Genomic DNA, 19,613 nt, shown 5'->3' with positions numbered 1-19,613 from the left:
ACTGTTTAATCCTCTGTGCTACTCGTCCATCACATAAAGGTTAAGGTATTTTAATAAGGGCATTCCGACTCCCTTGAGCACGATTCATCGCCGGCCAATAAATAAGGGATTTGGGTTTGTTATTTGCCTCACTTCGAGGAGAAATGTGTTTTCAGGAAAAGCTTACTTTTGTGTCCAAAACAACCCTTCTCCCCCCCCCCCCCCCCCTCCCATATTTCATTCCTCCCATTTCTCCTGTGTCGTGTTATGACCATATGTCCGACGGACTTCCACCTTCGGTGCCGTCGACTTCCATTGTTGTCCTGAACAACACATTCAAAAGAAGCCTCAGAGCCACCATGTTGCCTGGCTCCCCAGGATCCATTCTTTTGATTAGCTCTGCCTACCCGGTATATTCCCCTTAAACATAAGACAGATGATCTCCACATTAGGGAAGCAGGAAGGCACTAGGGACCAAATAAGGGCTGGCTGCGTTCCATTAATTGCCAGAGCCTCGCTTTCTCAATCTCTCATAGATATTCTCATTGACCATAGTAGCTACTAACTCAATACGTGGTAAGCCCGAAAAGTAGCCTAAAGTGGCCTCAATACATCCTACAGTGGCGCATTCTCCCACGTAAACACGAGAATGTCCAATAACATTGTTTGCCCTTAAAGCAAGTCTGGAGGTTGTGATTGGCCCAGAACCTCATTATCATCATCGACAGTAGACCGTGTCCTTGAATGAATCCACACTGCTCCTTTCCTCCTATACTATGCTATATTCACTGTATAGTATAGTGAATGAGCAGGAGGATGGAGGACATAGGAAATATTTGGAACGCAGCCCATGTTTGTTTAGTTGTAGTAGTTAATATGCAACCCCTTTCCTTGGCCTTACCTTCACCGACTTTACATGCGGTCATTTTGCTTGGTTTATATGCAGAAAGTCGACATGCCAATCTCTTCAGATTAATGTTAAGTGGATTTTAATATTAATGTCCCTCTTTACTAGAAATGGGAATTTAGGTCACGATAACACATTTTTATCATGGAAAACAAGCTGTGAGAGAATAGTGCGAGAATTCATCAGCATGCATGTGATTGACAACAATGTTTGCGTTGTGTTAGCATATCAGATGTATTAATGATTGCATAGTTAATTGCAAACGACAAGCTCACATGAGCACACACATGCACACATACACACACACACACACACACAAGCTAATGCAGACCACCATAACAGAAACAATAGGAAGCTTTTCAAACCATTAAACATGACATGCGAGATAAGCCCTGGCTGTAAATCGTATTTTTTTCAGAATTCTAGGAAATGAAGTTCAGCTGTTCCTGCTTAAGCTGATATATTAATGGCAACTATCAGATTCAAACGATGTCAAGATATTACACTTTACATCCAACCTCTATATACTGCATATAATGTGTTTATAGTATTTATACTACAATATGTTTCTAAGTGTATACTTAAAAGTAGCCCGATGATGGCCAGATGTTTTTGAGCAAGGCATCTATCCATCTACCTAACCTGAAAGGGTTGGAATTAGACATGATTGTATGAATGGTGGACTGCTTGTGTGAATGGGTGAATGTTTTCCTGTGAAGGAGTGCATGTCGGTATGTGACTGGGTGAACCAAAAATTGTCGAAAACAATACTATTGAGGACACATACAAGATCTTACAACTTCTTCTTTCAAAACAACTTTGAATCGTAACGATTGATCATACATTTCATTTGAACATAACATTTTGCAGACATTAAAAATACCAACAATAAGAAGCAGACATTGTTCTAGCTGCAGATAAGTGATAATTAGTCAGCCAGCAAAAGAGATACGCATGGTTTGAATGGCAGATGCCACGGCAGACTTTTACAATGGTCTGCAAAATATTAATTCCCCCACACTCTATTAAAGTGTGATGTCATCTGGTTTAGGCCAACTGGATAAACCAGTTGTCAACCCCAGTTTGGGGTGTGGGCAGAATAATAAATCTCCATGGGAGAGGTATACTGAGTGTTTTACGATGTCTCATTTTAAGACATTAAGGCCAACTATTTAAGACGGAGAAGATGAAACGCGGAATCAAACGAATAGCTCAGACTGAATTCTTAAAATAATAACAAAAAGTCACCACCACCGGCATCTGTAACCATAAAAACAAAAACAAAAAAACGGAATAAAAAAAACCTGTCGGTTGGGAATGCTGTGATGTCAGCAGAAGAACCCATCATAACTGATGACTCTGGCCTTTTGTTTCCTGGTACTGCAGCCGTTCATGGGAGACAACTACTGTGACTCGGTGAACAACAGGGCCTTCTGCAACTACGACGGAGGGGACTGCTGTCAGTCCACCGTCAAGACCAAGAAGGTACAGAGCCCTCTGTCCGTCTGTCTGTCTGCAGAAACCTGACTGCCTGTCTGCCTGTCTGTCTGTCTGTCTGTCTGTCTGTCTGTCTGTCTGTCTGTCTGTCTGTCTGTCTGTCTGTCTGTCTGTCTGTCTGTCTGTCTGTCTGTCTGTCTGTCTGTCTGTCTGTCTGTCTGTCTGTCTGTCTGTCTGTCTGTCTGTCTGTCTGTCTGTCTGTCTGTCTGTCTGTCTGTCTGTCTGTCTGTCTGTCTGTCCTTCTCCGTTTCTGTCTGTCCAGTGTCAAGACCAAGAAGGTCCCACTTCTTCCCACCTGTCTGTATGTCTGTCTGTAAGGCTGTCTGTCATTGCAGTGCGTTTTGTTCTACATTCAGTTTTTCTATACAATGTTCAAACCATCATGCTTATGATGGAGGAAAGTGACCAGTTGATTGACATATTGGCTGTTTTTTGTAAATCCCTCCTGACCTTACAACCTGTCGTCAACATTAGTATGAACCTCTTCCCTTAAATACAATTTACTTACCACTCCCTTTAAATACACTCGACCACAGCTGATGGTAAACCTTTTTTGTTTGAGGTTCCACCGGGTAAACATCCTCGCTGTGCTTCGCCCGCCGCCACAACACCAGATGCGTTCCATTGGTTCGGGCTAAACAGTTAAACCGCTTCCTCTGTCTGTCCCTGACATCAGCCGCTCTCCCGGTCCTCAGAGATCCGCACGAGGTCAATACGCATCATGTTTGTTATTCACATCAATATCATGCACACAGACACACACACTTATCAGGCACACACACGCACATGCACGCACACCTTCTCACGCTTACTTACTTGCATTCACACACATCTCACATCATGTTTGGTATTAAGAACCATAAAGGTGCATGCGCACACATACGTTTACCCACAAACAAATACATATGCACACACATACACAATAACACTAACGTGCATACTTACTTACATACACACACACACATGCACACAAACACACACACACACACACACACACACACACACACACACACTGTCTGTGTGTGTGTGCATGAAAGTGGATAGTGTTTTGCACACAAACACACACACCCACACACACACGCACTTGCACATGTATTATTACTTGCACACACACACACACACACACACACACACACACACACACACACACACACACACACACACACACACACACACACACACACACACACACACACACACACACACACACACACACACACACACACACACACATACACACACAGACCCACACGAGCGAACACTCCCACGATAAACTATTGGAAGTGGTCTTCTGCTTCTCGTTTGGTAATGTTCCGTTTTTATTAGCATCAAAGCAGGCACCCTTCATCTAGCATATATTACATTTATGAATGTAATCAGATGGTACAATCCAAAACATGTGCCTAAGTCCCGCCGCTGCCTTCTCAGAGCGTTTACATCCAAAGCGAGGTAAGATAAAGGCTGTGCACTTCCAGTGGCCTCTCGGAGTACGGTACGGAGACACACCGTGATGAAAGCCCGGACGGGTTAAACGGAACATATGAGGAATGATTTAGCACGGGGGCTTGAGGTTCTTTCCGGTGTGTTTTGCATTTCAAGTCTCGGTCTGGAAGAACCTTTGCATGCGAGCGGACGCAGGATCGCTAGTTTCCTGGTGAAACTAATGTTGTTTTACGGCACATTATTAAACAATTTGATTATTTAATAATAGCTGAGCTACACAGGAGCCATATTAACATTAACCATAATAAGAATATCATATACGTATATTTCATGCATAGGTAGATGTAAAATCTAAACAAAAATCAAAAAAAATGATGATCACGTTTGTGTCCCAATGCTGCCTGGGAGTCAAAGGTCAAAGTGGTAGAAGGAGCGTATGAAAACATCTCCACGCCCCCCCCCCCCCCCCCCCCCCAAAGACAGCTGTAGGTCACCGGACCCCCCTGGTAGGACTAGAGAGGTCGCTCCCCAGGGCTTCCAGAGGACTGCATGTCGATCACCATTAACTACGAGAGAGAGAGAGAGAGAGAGAGAGAGAGAGAGAGAGAGAGAGAGAGAGAGAGAGAGAGAGAGAGAGAGAGAGAGAGAGAGAGAGAGAGAGAGAGAGAGAGAGAGAGAGAGAGAGAGAGAGAGAGAGAGAGAGGACAATATACAGAGGGGGGGAGAGAGAGAGAGAGAGAGAGAGAGAGAGAGAGAGAGAGAGAGAGAGAGAGAGGACAATATACAGAGAGAGGGAGAGAGATTATTGATTATTCCTCACTTTGTCCTAGTCATCGATGAGGTTTCCTCACTTCTATTGTTCCATTGCTTTTAGTCTTGAGCAGGTTTTTTATATTGTGTATGTTGAAGCACGTTGTAAACCTTGTTTTCAAAGGTGCTCCACATATAAAGTTTATTATTATTATTAGCAACCGACACCTGCTTATTATCTCGAGGTAGGGGCTGGATAGTTTAGGCTGTTTGACTCCCAGCTTGAAGGTTCTTTGCTTGATCCCCGATGCCCAGAATCTCCCTTTGGGCAAGGCGCCCCAACACCAATCCGCTCATTGATGGAACGAGTCCAAGTCACTCTGGATAAAAACGTCTGCTAAATTACTAAATAGTAGAAAGTTATTGCAGTAAAAGTATTCTGTATTGATTCCCCCTAACGCTGGTGTGAAATGATTTACAGACAACCAAACTCGTCACCTTTGACTTTTAATGAGCGCTTTAGTTGAATGGACGACTCTGGGATCCTGTACACATCCGGCCCCTGGTCTAGCGGGCCCCTTCCTGGCATCGGTCTGTACATTTATTGAAGCTTCTGTTTAGCTTGCAGCATCTGCTTTTCTGGCCCAGGCCCTGGCCTCTCTCGCTCTGTTTTTCTGTGTGTCTCATTTTGTCTCTGTGTGTGTGCGTGAGTCTCTCTCTCTCTCTCTCTCTCTCTCTGTCTCTCTCTCGCTCTCGCTCTCTCTCTATCTCTCTCTCTCTCTCTCTCTCTCTCTCTCTCTCTGTCTCTCTGTCATTCTCTCTCTCTCTCTCTCTCTCTCTCTCTCTCTCTCTCTCTCTCTCTCTCTCTCTCTCTCTCTATCTCGGTCTCTCTCTCTCTCTCTCTCGCTCTCTCTCTCTCTTGATAAATCTCTTCCTCTCTCTCTCTGACTCTCTGGCAAGGGACTATAGTTGGACTCCTGGCATGGTCCTCTCTGCCCGTGTGTGTGTGTATGTGTGCGTGTGTGTGTCTGCTCCGTTTATATTGCCGCGTCTGGCTGCCTGTGTCTGGGAGTCTGACGCGGAAGTCTCTTCATTTCCTCTCTGGACCCCAGACCAACGTCCCCTCAAATGTCCCCGTCGTGTCGCGTGTCACGCATGTGGATTCCTTCTGAATTCGTCTCCTTTTCCGTGTAAACGGTCTTAAGGCGCACGGCTTTCATTAGACGTGACGTTTTTTTTTGTCATCGCATTTGCTCTGTTCATTCCTCTTTGGCCTCAAAGTGAAGTGCCGTGGCCAACAAGATTCATAATTAAGATTAAGGTCGTACAAGTGGTGATGAGTTGGATGATTACAGCGGGCCCACCATCCTTCATTGATGGGTGGGTGTTGATGTGTTAGGGCCCTGAAAGACAGGCTGTGTGTGTGTGTGTGTACATGTGTGCGTGAGTTTCAGTATGTGCGTGACCGTCGGTGGATGTGTGTGTGCAGGCCTGATTGTGTCTGCAGGCTACACGTACACGTTGGAACCGTAATTGATAGATGCATTGCATCACTGCAAATTTGTAACCTGTAGCAAATTGCGTTCTGCTTTATTAACCACCCATTCCGCATCCATCACCACCCGCTCCCCTCCTGCTATTCCCATCTCCACCCCGACCCCCCGCTAGTAAACAAGGGGTCAATGGGGTCAGGGCCTTTGCTCTGAGGGCTTCTATCAAATCTCAGATCAGCGTCAGAGATCGGAGGTTAACACAGTGGTTCCCAACCTTGGGATTGGGGCCCTGCTTGTGTAACCTAATTTGCAAATTGGGTCGCAGGAGATTGCTCACATAAGCGATAGGAATGATCCATTTGAGCAAATCCGTTTTTATTTTTAAAAGGCCTCATAGACGTCCTGTGTGTATATATACGATCCCACTGCCTGATGATTCATTCATAGCCATGGGCAAACTATCACTTAGTGCTTGGTAGATCGATGAGGTTATGTTCGCCGGGACATCGATATTACCGGCAAACGGTCGATCGGGTAATACCAGTCAGCGTGGAAGTAGATGCAACAAAGTAAAAGGTGAAGTAGACTGTTCCATCCACCAAGTGAATGGATGGTGGCTGGTTATTAAAGGCAGGATGGCAGGGCGGTAGGGTGGGTGGTAGGGTCGGGCGGGCAGTTGTAGGGGAAGCATAGGCCCCTGGGTTTTCCAAATAGAGTTCCTAACTCGTCACACAACAAAGCGACCTTGTAAGTAAATTTAGAGTCCCAGTCTAAATGGACCTCATGTTGTTTGTTGTTCCGAATACCCGCTTTTGGCCCAGAAGGCGAACAATGTGTTTTGAATTTGTGTGTATGTGTGTGTGTATGTATGTGTTTCTTGCTTCATGTGCGGTCACTGACATTTCACCTTGGTATCCTAGAAAAAAATCAAACAGGCATTTGCACTTCCTTTCTATCGATTGTAATCTCTTATTTGATTAACACCAGGGATCCATTTTGGAAACGTAATTTATTCTGTCATGTTATTCACACCGCCATAATGAGACTTTCCAAAAGTTACCGTTCACACAAACGTGCCCACAAACACACACATTATGTAATACCCTGGTTTACTGGTTTCCTCTGAATTATTCCCGTGTAGACTTTGTTTTGTTTCTGTTGTTAGCAAAACAAAACAGTCTTAGATCCGGCGGTTCCCAGAACCGCTTGGACAAACACGACACATTCAAATCAAGTTCATTTAAATCTGGTAGGATTTCAAGACCGCACATGATAGTATAGCTAACGTAGCTAGTTTAGCTTGTGTAGATAGCATAGCGTGTTCACTACCACAAACATTAAAGAGATACAATGATAGTTTATGGATTGATGCTAGTTGTTTATTTTTTAGTTGATGTTAGTTGTTGTTTTGACACATAGTTTCCTGTATCCAAACCATTTGGAAACAAAAGCGCACACCCCTACTGCTCTTAAAGGCCTTTTGGAACCTGGAATTGGTTTAAATAAATGGTGTTAATACTTTGGAATGACTCGTGGTATTTCCCTTTTGGAAGACATCTTTTTAGTTTCTTTTTTTGTGAAAGAGAATAAAGAAAAAATATATAGACTTTTAGGAAACCGTCTGAAAATAATCAAGAAGTTTCTTCATAAAAATAAGAAAACGGATTGACATGCAAGACTTTTAGCCATATACCTGGAACTTACAATCTCTAATCAAATATGTGCGGAGTAGGCCTACCATAAAAATGAAAGCATCTAATTTTAGCTCTGGCTTTATAACCGCTTTTACTTCATTTTTTTAGATAACAGATCCCAACAAATCACATGTGCTTTCCCCCCACTTTATTGACCCAAGAAAGATAATTTTGGATATAGCAAAAAGAAAAAAGAAATACCTTGGCAATTGCAGTCAGGCTTCAGCTGTTGTCAACAAACCTATTACTTACCAACAATAAAACAAGAAGACATCCTTAATGGTATCCTAATAACCTTGTGATATCCTGGAAGGGAAGTTTGCTTGATAGTAACCCCTGTATGTTTGCTGTTCTGGTTGTCTAGTGCACATTTTATTGTTGAGGTCAAGTGACTCTGTGTCTGCACAGCCAACGCAAACAAACCTCTTACATCCCTGCTCCTTTAGAATATAAAAGCATATGCACTGCGTTGGCTTTTTGTCCCTGCACGCTTTACACACTTAATGTTTAGTTATTTATTCAGCAGACACTTGTATCCCAAGCCACTTAGTGAACTTCAGATACATGGCATTGAGGAGCAGGTAGAGGTTACAACCACACGCCTTCCCTCTTCTCATAATAACCGCCGTGAATGAACACAAACCTGCACGGAGAGCGCCACCCTGAGACAGTCCCCCGCGGCTATGTTTGTTTTCCCTTCTTATCGTGTTACTTCTAACGTAACATAACTGACCGTTAAGACGGAAAAAAACGACCAAATAAGAACCTACGCGTTGATCAAACCCATCTGATCTAGTATTCATCTCCCCCGAGTGACTGTCCACTCTTCAGATACAACCGAGTTTTTTACACAAGCTTTTGTGTTTGGCCGACCAATGGCATTTGAGAACCTCGCTGATGATTATAGAGGCCATTACCGGGTACAATGGCGAGCTGATTTGTTTAAATGCAAAAACAATTGTTAACATTTCGCCGAATTGCCATTTTTGCAAGCTCTTCAAAAAGCGACCCAGCATCCCCTCATGTACCAAACACTGCCCTATTTTAATCCGTCCCTCCTCGGTCATCCCAAACATCCTGGCCATCCTCGGAGGTGATAAAGCCTCATCACCTCCGATAGAGTGAGGGGCTCGCTAGAAACAATGTAGTGAGGGAGGCATGGGGTTAGTAAAAGATGAAGTTGCGGGGAGGCAACTTTCTCCCCGTATTTATTTTCCACCGCCACCCACGCCTCTTCTTCTGCTGTTTTGGTAGAGATTTGCGTATTAGGCAGAGATCTCTGGATGACTCGCTGTATATTATTCTACTCCAGGAAGTGAGAAGGTGCAAGGCCTGGCTGCACGTAAGGTCACACACACACACACACACACACACACACACACACACACACACACACACACACACACACACACACACACACACACACACACACACACACACACACACACACACACACACACCCTCACCCCCTCTCTTAATGGTTGCAAGCTGTTGGCCAGGGGTACAGGATAGGGAGGTGGGCCGGGGGGGGGGGGGGGACGAGACAACCCCCCCCCCCCCCATGCCTCACGTTGAAAGGCATTCCTTCCTGGGGATGCTGGGAAGCACCATGCCGAGAAGGGCAGCTTGTTTAACGGTTATACGGCCTTGGCTCTCCCTTCACTGGTCTATCCTCACCTCATGTTCCTATCCCCCTCCCCCCCCCCCCTCCTCGCTCGATGGTCAGCCCGGCTGGGCTGGAGGAAGGTGTCTTTCTTTAGGTGGTTAATGTTGAGGGGACCCCCACCCCCCCCCCCCCCCCCCCCCCCCCATCTTTCACCCCTGTTTCCCCCCGCTACACTTTCATAGAGCTTAATATACAGGGCTGTCAAATAAACAAGTTGCTGCAAGAAGTACTTCTGAACAGAGAGGATATATTTATTATTAGAACAGGGAGGTTTTTGTTTTTCTTACAATATGGATTTGATCTAATTCATCTTATACTTTCATCTATATAGTGCATACAAATATTGCATAAATATATATATATAGATAGATATAGGTATAGGTATGTATCCTCGGACACCAAGGGCCCTGGCGTGCAAAACACACACACACAGGAACAGCACTCTGAAGGGACAATACACAACTTCACCTCTGGAATAGTGTGCGTTAGCAGTTAAAAACAAACATCCACTAAAAATCTCAAACATCATCTTTTCCAGATTTTGGGCTCCGAAACACCCCAAAGAGCCCAGAAACGCCTCCCATCATATAATCAGAACTTAATGACCCAACGGGAAAAAAGAGCACAGAGCAACAACACCGAAAGGATGGCATCAACAGCTCTTTATTTTGCTAAATGTCAACTGGCAAACTGGGCTTGACCTTAATTTCCAGTCTCCCTCGGCTGCCAAGGACAATTAAAACAGAGTCACGGATAGCGGGGGGGGGGGGTCAATCCACAGTGTTAAGTGCTCCTTCCTCGCCTCCCCTATTTCTAACCGCTCATTATCCATACACCGTGTACCTTCATTACCGTGTGTATTATTGCAATGCCATGCCATGTTTACTGCAGTAAGAAACTCAAAACGGCAAATTAACGAATGAGTAGCAGAAAATCCTTCCAACAGTGTTAATGTGTGTGTGTGTGTGTGTGTGTGTGTGTGTGTGTGTGTGTGTGTGTGTGTGTGTGTGTGTGTGTGTGTGTGTGTGTGTGTGTGTGTGTGTGTGTGTGTGTGTGTGTGTGTGCGCACACGCTGGGTTAATAACTTGTTAGAACTCTGGACGTCGGGGGTCTGTGCATCATATCCTCAGTAAATTTAACAGGTATGTCTGTGTTGTTGTGTGTTTGTGTGTGCGTGCTTGCACGGGAGTGTGTGTGTGTGTGTGTGTGTGTGTGTGTGTGTGTGTGTGTGTGTGTGTGTGTGTGTGTGTGTGTGTGTGTGTGTGTGTGTGTGTGTGTGTGTGTGTGTGTGTGTGTGTGCACGTGAGAGCATGAGAGTGTGTGTGCATAGGTGTGTTTGTTCATGCATCTGCCTTTGTGTGTGTGTGTGTGTGTGTGTGTGTGTGTGTGTGTGTGTGCTGGGCGGGGGGGTCAGTTTAAGTTTAATTAAGCGTCTGAGGAGAAGGAGGAGGAGGAGGAAGGGGGAGGAGGAGGAGGAAGGGGGAGGAGGAGGAGGAGAGAGGAGGTGGAGGAGGGGAAGAGAGGATGTGGAGAGAGGAGGTTGGCAAGTGAGTAAGACGGAGGACGAAAGAGGTGGAGGGGGGAGGAGAGGAGGAGGAGGAAAGGAGGAGGAAAGGAGGAGGAGGAGGAGGAGGAGGAGGAGGGATTTCTCCACAGCTGAGCAAAGGTAGTAACCCACCAGGGGAGGGGGCATCCCGCTACAGGTTTGAGGATGTTTACGCACCAGAGTGTTGCCCAACAGACTCCAACCTCCGTGCTCAGATGCCCATCCTTTTTTTTTTTTCTCTGTCTTTTTCTGTCAATAAACTGCAGAACATCAGGGAGTTTTTGTTTAGTATCCTAGAAAATAACACTAATTATAAATGATACGACTAAATATGTGGGATTAGGGTTTGGGTTACGTTTCTGCGGAAAGGGGTAGGCATGCACCCTATTTCCCTATTTCCTTCAAGGATCCCCCACACACACACACAGGGTGGTCTCTGACCCGCGTCTGCGCCGGGGGGTTAGCTAGCTAGCCTCTGACGTGCCGTCTTCCCTCCCATCTCGGGGCCTTATGTGTTGCAATTAGTGGGGAGTCCTCACGCGGCCCCTAGCGCTGGTCCTGGGCCATGAAGCCTACAAGGGACAACCCCCCCCATCCCCCCTCCCCCGCCTCCCCTCTGTTTCCCAGCCACCCTGGGAGAGAGCCCCCCAATCAGGGCCAGATGTGTGGCAGCTGGGGCGGCTGCCCCCGGAGGTCAAGGTCACAGGAAACCCCGTCAAACCTGCCACCCACCATCTTCTCCTCCCAGCCCGGCCCCCTCGGCCCTCCGTGAGACAGGGATGAACAGGGAGAGAGAGAGAGGGTGGGGAAGGGGGGGGGGAGAGAGAGAGAGAGAGAGAGAGAGAGAGAGAGAGAGAGAGAGAGAGAGAGAGAGAGAGAGAGAGAGAGAGAGAGAGAGAGAGAGAGAGAGAGAGAGAGAGAGAGAGAGAGAGAGAGAGAGAGAGAGAGAGAGAGGAGCGATGGAATCAATAGAGGGGGGAAGGAAAACGTAATGAGCATCATAAAGACGGAAAAGAGAGACCAGAGACACACAGAGACAGGTGGTCTCGAGAGATCTAAGCGTGGCTGAGAAGAACGAACGAAAAAACATCTCCACCGCGGTTGGACAACCAGACGGTTGTTTCTGAAGGCCCGTCCGCGAGGGCCCGTCCGCGGGGGTCCGATCCGCGGGCGCACTCACTTTGCAGACGTGTCACATGTCGAAAGAGGGGCCCTTTCGGTGCGGCCTCATCCATGGCATGATCCTCCATCCCCATTTAGGAAATCCCTTCCCCACAACCAAGCTCCTTTTCATGGGTCGTTACATAAGGGTCGGGCCCTGCGTCACGGCTCCGCCGGGGCCTCCCCTGTTTCCCTCTCTCAGTCTGCGGACCTCGGCCTGTTTACCCCGCGCCTCTCCATGTCCGCTTGTATAACGCTCGAGTCAGGGACGTGTGTGTCAGTTTGAGGTGTGTGTTGGTGTGTGTGTGTGTGTGTGTGTGTGTGTGTGTGTGTGTGTGTGTGTGGGTGTGGGTGTGTGTGGGTGTGTGTTTGCAATATCCAGTGCAATCCAAGACGTTACCCTTCTCAGAGGTCCCTTAGAAAAACATTGAAGAGGTCCGCTAAAAGGAAAATCGGGGGTTTGCTTTGAATGCATTGAAAGGTACAGTTGAGCTGATTTTGGAAAAGTTATGACAGTTGTGATGTTCTTAAAAAAAGTTTAAACCTTTACAAATAGCTGGCATGATTTTGATGAATGCAATGTATGTGTTTTCAGTTAATGTTGAAATTACTATTAGGGTGAAATGCTTGACCAAATTGTCGGACTTTGATTGAAATTGGAATTGTTGACACATAGTCAAATCACTGTGGAGCATCGTTTGACATGCAACAGTCTGTCTTACACAAGTCCACACTTGTTTCTATACTAACAGAGTGTAATCCAAACCCCCCACCCCGGATCACCCACCATTGCCCCCTGTAAACATAACAGCCGTTAGATATGAACGTGGTATGAAGTTAATGAAACAGACAAGAAAGAGTGAAAGTGAGACTGCGAAAGCAGCAGCAGCAGCAGCAGCAGCAGCAGCAGCAGCAGCAAGCCTCTACACATTCATCCGATGAGCCTAGGAGAATTAAAGAATTCAGACTTTCCCAGTTGGTCGCACTCACTCTCCGCGCTCACCCTCCTAGGACCACATGTGTTCCCCTGGAGGAGCGGGGCTGCTGGTGGCGGTGGTTGTGCTGTGGGGGTAGCACATGCTGTATAGCCAGCCAGCTGAGGAAGGAGTATATCCCCTTAGAGGGAAAGGCAGCACCAGGCGACGGCAGCTGGTGCCTGATGACGCATGGCCAACGTCCATCGATGACGTCTAACGCCGGAGGGGGGTAGAGAGGGTGGGGGGGCAGCAGGGGGTGTCATTGGTGGTCTCGATCATCATCGTCTGATTCTATTTCCAGCACGATGGCGCCGGAGCTAATAGCCTCGGAGAAGGGGAGAGGGTGTTGACACTCGCTCCGACGCGTCCTATGGCTTGTTGTGGAGCTCTGAATAGCTCCGTGAAAGCGCCCCGTGTTATAGTGACGACACGCCAACGTCCCCTCGGGGCTGTTTGGTGTTGGAGTGTTTCTTTGTTGTGTTGTGGTCGTTACAAAGGTTGTTTTCCTCAACAGAGTCCACTACCCTTTGATAGTAACAAGGTAACCGTCACACTAGGCATGTTTGGAAGATGAGAGTGCACTGCTTCATCGATGGCTTTGGAGTACATTACAGTCTGTAGACCACCAAAGCGAAGAAATTCGGCCAAACCACCATGCAATGGATTGAAGGGTGATTATTTTTCTTGTCTTTTTGTGTGTCCAACCAGGTGATCCCGTTCCCGATGTCCTGCGACATACGGGATGAGTGCTCCTGCCGGGATCCCAACTCCATGGAGAACCGGAAGGAGGAGCACGTCCACTCCCTGGGGTGACCTATCGGGGAGGTGGAGCCTTCCTCCCTCCTCCATGGCCCCCCCGGATCTCCAACATCCATCACACACAGCCAGAGTGGCCGAGACAGACCTCTCTCTCTCTCCACCACCACAACCACCACCTCCGCCTCCTTCCTCATCCTCATTTCGGCTCCCACCACCACCACCACCAACCACCACCACCACCAACCCCACTCTCCTCCTCCTCCTCCTCCTCCTCCTCCTGCTCCTCCTCAACTTCCTGCACATGCTGCTTAACAGGCATACCTCTCCGTCCAAACTGCAAAACCCAAAACCAGCCGAACTGCCTCCAATCTCCACGTCGCAGACTGATCTCAAACACAAAGAAACAGGAAAAGCAAGTCCCGGCAGAAAAAGAGAAATTAGAAAGACCCACGTTCGCTCCAATGTATAAGGAAGGTAACCCCGTTGCGATTCCGTCGTACAGGGAAACCAAACACGTACAGCAAAAAGGGGGAAAGAATAATTAAAAACAAAATGAAAATTCAGAAGGTTGTCAGCAACAATTTGAAAAAGGGATACACAAACAAGCCTCGGTAGCATGCCTTTTGTTCAGTTTGTGCCAGCATTGGTGTAAATATTAACGATATCAATGCCATATAATCTCATGAGTCAAAATGGTCGAATGTGTCCTAGGTAGTTCCATGATTTGCTTGTATGAAGGAGAGTATCACCCTCATCTTTAACAAAGAAACAAAGTCATGGGCACTCAAAGGCATGCTACTAACTTTAAGAAAGGGCTTGATTTTAGTGACTTCCTCTTCCTTGATTCTAAACTGGCTAGACATTTGATATCCCTAATGCTTCACAGTGATGTATTGCTTATCTCCTGAGTATCTCTGGCCATACAGATGATTCCCTAAACAGGCGGTCAGAATAAACAAACGGTCTAACGGGAAATGAGACAGCCATACAGTTGAGTTGCAAACAAATTCTACGTAACAAAAAAAACTTGAAACAAATTAGTACCTCGTTTCTCCATGATGAATCACCACAAAACTAGGTTCCAAAACTCTTTTTATATACTTCTATTTGGAATGCAAGTCCAGTGATTCTTTTTAGCATGACCTCTGCTACTATGTTTGCTGCTACTTGCGATTTTAACATAACATTAATCTAATGGAGTTAGACAATGCCTTGTCTTCCTTGCTTAACCCCCTTTGGGAATTAATTTACACTTGCATACGTATGCATGTACTAAAACACACATTGGGACAGAACGCATGCTGGCTACACCACATTATAAATGCACTAGGAACTTTTTACAAACCTGGAACCTCACTTCTCCATCTCAACGTAACTTTGCAAGTTCGCAAAAGGAAAGGCGAAATACATTGATTTTACACAACTTAAAGAATGTCATTGATAACACCTCACTAAGGGACGGCCTCATTTCAATCTCAGTTCAAACTCTTTCCTTTATGGAAAAAGGCACTGGAGGAGAACTCACGAGTGGACAGTAGAGGTAATCACGAATGGCCGCTTGATAGCCCTGAGCGTCCGGAAATAGTTTTTGGACTGAAATTGAAATGACTGCCAGCCTGTTAAGAATGTAGTCAATGCTCGTCAGGTTTTCTCAATATTTTTTACCGCTTCATTGCACAGTAGGTCTACTGCACGGCCCATCCACAGAGACAGGGCTGGACGTAGGCCAACCTTGGCAGGAGAATACCACATTCTCTCTCATGATTACCCTCTTAGGTTTGCTTAGATGCATATTGAAATGACATTTGGATGTATTCATCACAAAAAAACACCGCAACGTCCTCTTCTTAGGTTTAGAAGTTGTTTGCCGTTAACGGTGCAACGGTGGAATCGGCTCTTTGCAATACCGAGAACGTATCCATCCCTCCACCAAATCCCGCCCGATGGATTTCAATAGTTGATATGGCTGCTAATCTGTGTCTGTATTTCTTTCTACTTTCCATTCCAAATGTATGCAACGGTTTTCCTCATGCGTATTCGATTACGAAGGCTGCCTGACGATTTGGTCCCCGACTTTTTTTGCTGCTCTTCTTTTTTCTGGTTACCAACCTCGTCATGGTGACCGCCCTCATCAGGGTCCCCGCTCTGTATCTCGTCTTTGCCTCGGCCACGGTCCCGTATTAGGCTGCTATCGCATACGACACAATGAAAACATGGTCGTAGACAGAGGGCAAGCTGAAACGTCATTTAGTACAAAATCATTGTGTATCGGAATCTGTATCAATCGATCAACTAGGACAACACCACCACAAGCAAAAAAAAGAAAAGATAACGAGGAACGTATTATTTTCAAATCGGTATAGTGTAAATATTACTATATGTTCTTTATGACAAATAAGTTGAAGAAAAAACGTTTTAGGTTTTGTTTTTGTTTTATGTCATATTTAATCAGTATTTGTATCATTGACCTCAGTTACTGCACTTTTTTAGTTGCCATGTAAGAAGAATAGTATATAATTCAAACATGTTTAGAAGCTGCTATTGTTGAAATGGTGATTTGAAACAAACTTTGATATTCTGTCATTTGACTGTCTTTATTACTATTAGCTTTTCTTTGCTAAGTGTGTTTTGAATCCTAATCCCTAAAATCTACCTTCCCGCCAAATATATGAACTGGTTTTTGGATCCAAGAAGCCTATGGAAAGACAGAAGCTTGCTATTATTCTTATATTCATCTTCCATTTTCCATAAAGACCTCGTGAAAAACATACATCAGAGGTCATTATATATTACAAATATAGCTGTTGTGTAATGTATCATCTTAGGTTTTGTGTTTTTAAGTTTCCGCAGAGAAACCGAAGATTGTTATTAGGGAAAGAGAGCTAAATGAAGCAACTACCAAAAAAGGGACTATGGAGAGACTTTTTTTTTTTTTTTTTACTTTAGTTTCTTTGGGGGGAAAAAAGGAACTAGGGTGTCCTGACATGATACATGATCTTCTAAGATTGCAGTTAACACTTTATATGAAAAAAAGAAATATATATAGCCCTGGTAAACTGAATTGTTATATGTTGATCTTATCAAATGATATGTACTATTACTCAACAATACTGCTGCTTCCCATATAACTATTTTGCCAGTGGGGAGACTGACCTTAAGTCAACAACAACAACAACAACAACAACCACAACAACAATAACTGTACACACCAATGACACACAGTTCTTTCGGTTGGTCATTTGAGAGGAAACAGAAAACAAAAAGCCAGGTCCTAAAGGCCTCCTCGCCCCCCATTTGTATGGATGTATCGCTGACTTTTGATTGGTTCAAACCGGAAAACGAAACGACTAGCCGTTTCACAAACTTCACGACAAAATCTCCTCCACCTTGTCCTGAAGGTACACTTGTATTAATTCCATTGATGCAGGAACCAAAAAAAAAGCGAAAAAAAAAAAAGTCATAAAAAAACAAAAACAAAACAAGAGGGGAAAAACAGGCCATTGACAGTGGCCATTTTGCATGTCAACTGACAACACAGTTTGGACAGCTTTTTGACTGAATGAATTCTCAACACACATTGGAAGAAGTTCTGCTTGTAAGCCATAGCCAAACCGAGATATTTCTGGGAGGAAAGTCTCAGTCTCGGGCATCGGGTGAGGACATGACCTCCCTACTGTAGTCACCACAGGAGCCATCGCTGTACCTCATGCCTGTACTGTTTGCTGCTTCTATATTTTTGGTATTTTAGTAACATTTTTGCGTCTCATAGCAACGGTGTAAATAGTAGAACTATTTATTGAGAGTGTTATACTTTTTTAAGTTATATTTAATGTCCATGTAAGTTATTTGTACTTTTTTTGGTTTTGTCTTTCTTATAAACAAAAAAATATTATCGGTTTGTTTGTTTTCAAGACGTATATATATACTGAAGGCCTACAAAAAACAGAAGGAGATGCTTCATTGGTAACTTGGGTGGAGACGGACACTATTTCTTTGTTTTGGTTTTCATCCAATGAGGATTCACCGCATCTTACATATGTGAGTGCAGTGCACACATATACCGTGTTTATGTCAAAGCCAGAATGTAATGTTTTTATTTGTTTTATTTGTTTTATTTGATGGTTTTTGCATTTTTCAAACGCACACGTAAGCCAATCACACACCTGTGTTACAGAAGGAAGGAAAAAAAACAAAAATATATACTCTTCGTCGCGCAGTAAATCCACAGTGTACCACAGACACATACAGAACACAGCCTTTATTTGAATACAAATAGCAAAGAGCAAATTGAAGAGAAGAACGCGAAAACGCACACATATACCGTGCAAGCGAGGGAGGGAGGGAGGGAGGGAGGCTGCGATCATACATGGCAGAAAGGCAAAGAAAAAAGGTGGCAGAGAGAGGGAGAGAGAGAGAGGGGGTACGTGAGGGAGTGGATCGGGGCTGTTGCTTTTCCTGGCGGGTGTAACTATTTGCCCAGGTGTGAAAATGTGTACTCACAGCCTGAGAGAGAGAGAGAGAGCTAGAGAGAGAGAGAGAGAGAGTGAGACCAGTTTGTGGGGGCCCGGGGTGGCCGGGGGCCTCCTGGCTCTGGGCCGAGGGCCCCAGTGAGTCACAGTTTCTCCTGGGGTGGCAGCCATCCCTCTCTCACTCTCTCTCTCTGGGTCTCCCCCCTTCTCCCTCTGACACGCTGCCTCATCCGTCACTGTCAAGCCGGCTGCGGCCTGGTGGGGAGGTCAGGCTAGCCCCCGTGTCGGGAGTGGAAGAAGGAAGATGTTTGCCCAGGCAAACCCAGGCCCTGTTTGACAGGCCCTGGAGGAGCCCTCTCTTTGGGCCTCTTTTCAGTCTGCTTCTTCTTTGCCTTCTCCTTCCTCTTCGTCTTCTTCTCCTCTTCCTCCTCCTCCTCCTCCCTCTTCCTCTCTGTCTTCCTCTCCTCTTTCTGTTCCTACCTCTGGTTCTCCTTCTCCTTCTCTTCCTCCTTCTCCTCCTCCATCTTTTCTAATACTTCTCGTTCTCCCCTTCCTCAGTAAGCTTTCTATGTCTTCGTAGGAAAACAGGTTTTATTTTTATACATGTTTTTTTATACAGGCTTTGAAACCTCTACCTACTTCCCTTGCACACACATAGGTCCTTTGTTTTGTCGATGCATCGACACAGGCTTGCAACGACCCTGGTTTGAAAGTGGTAGAATCCGAAACCCTTATAAGTATGTAGTGTCCGATCGATCCAAAGCGATTGGGGGAGGGCGAGGGGGGTGCGGGGAGGGGGGGGGGGGGCGGGTACGGGTAATGAAGTATTTTGACCGTTTGTTGCCCGATGGTTTTGTTGTTGGTCAGACTCAAGCAAGAAAATTACTGATGTGCCATCATACTATGTTTTTTTTTTGTGTTCATAATAAAACATCAAGTACCTCTCACAGACTTCTGGTTATACAAATTGTCCACTTGCATATATGTCCTAACCCACCGAACAAATAAACTGGTGAACTGAACCTTTTCTAAGTGGGAAACGTATAAAAATGAGTATTTACATATTATGTGGATATCTAGTGGTATTATTGCAATGTTTCGTACCCGATTGTTCAGCAAATATATTTTAAGATGTAAATAATATTCTATAATGATTGTATTTGCAAAACCATGTACTAACTGTTTGGGAGTAGTTCTTTGATTGATTTTTATCAAACTATAATACAAAGGAAATGAACCGTGAATATGTCGTGCATTGTGTACCATCAAAGT

At 45.3% G+C, this 19,613-nt stretch overlaps 1 protein-coding gene across 1 annotated transcript in view; it reads left to right on the top strand.

The window, feature by feature from the left end:
* Nucleotides 1–18,201, top strand: part of pappaa (pregnancy-associated plasma protein A, pappalysin 1a) — a 64,986-nt gene extending 46,785 nt beyond the window's left edge. The window contains exons 14-15 of the mRNA XM_056578978.1: nt 2,273–2,371; nt 13,822–18,201. Of these exons, the coding sequence (XP_056434953.1) occupies nt 2,273–2,371; nt 13,822–13,926 (204 nt within the window). The 3' untranslated portion in view covers nt 13,927–18,201. The remainder of the gene's footprint in view (nt 1–2,272; nt 2,372–13,821) is intronic.
* Nucleotides 18,202–19,613: the final 1,412 nt, after the last annotated feature.

Source organism: Gadus chalcogrammus, chromosome 19 (assembly GCF_026213295.1).
Source record: "Gadus chalcogrammus isolate NIFS_2021 chromosome 19, NIFS_Gcha_1.0, whole genome shotgun sequence".
NCBI lineage: Eukaryota > Metazoa > Chordata > Actinopteri > Gadiformes > Gadidae > Gadus > Gadus chalcogrammus.
Note: the sequence above shows the minus strand (reverse complement) of the source record. Positions and strands in the feature narration are given on the sequence as shown.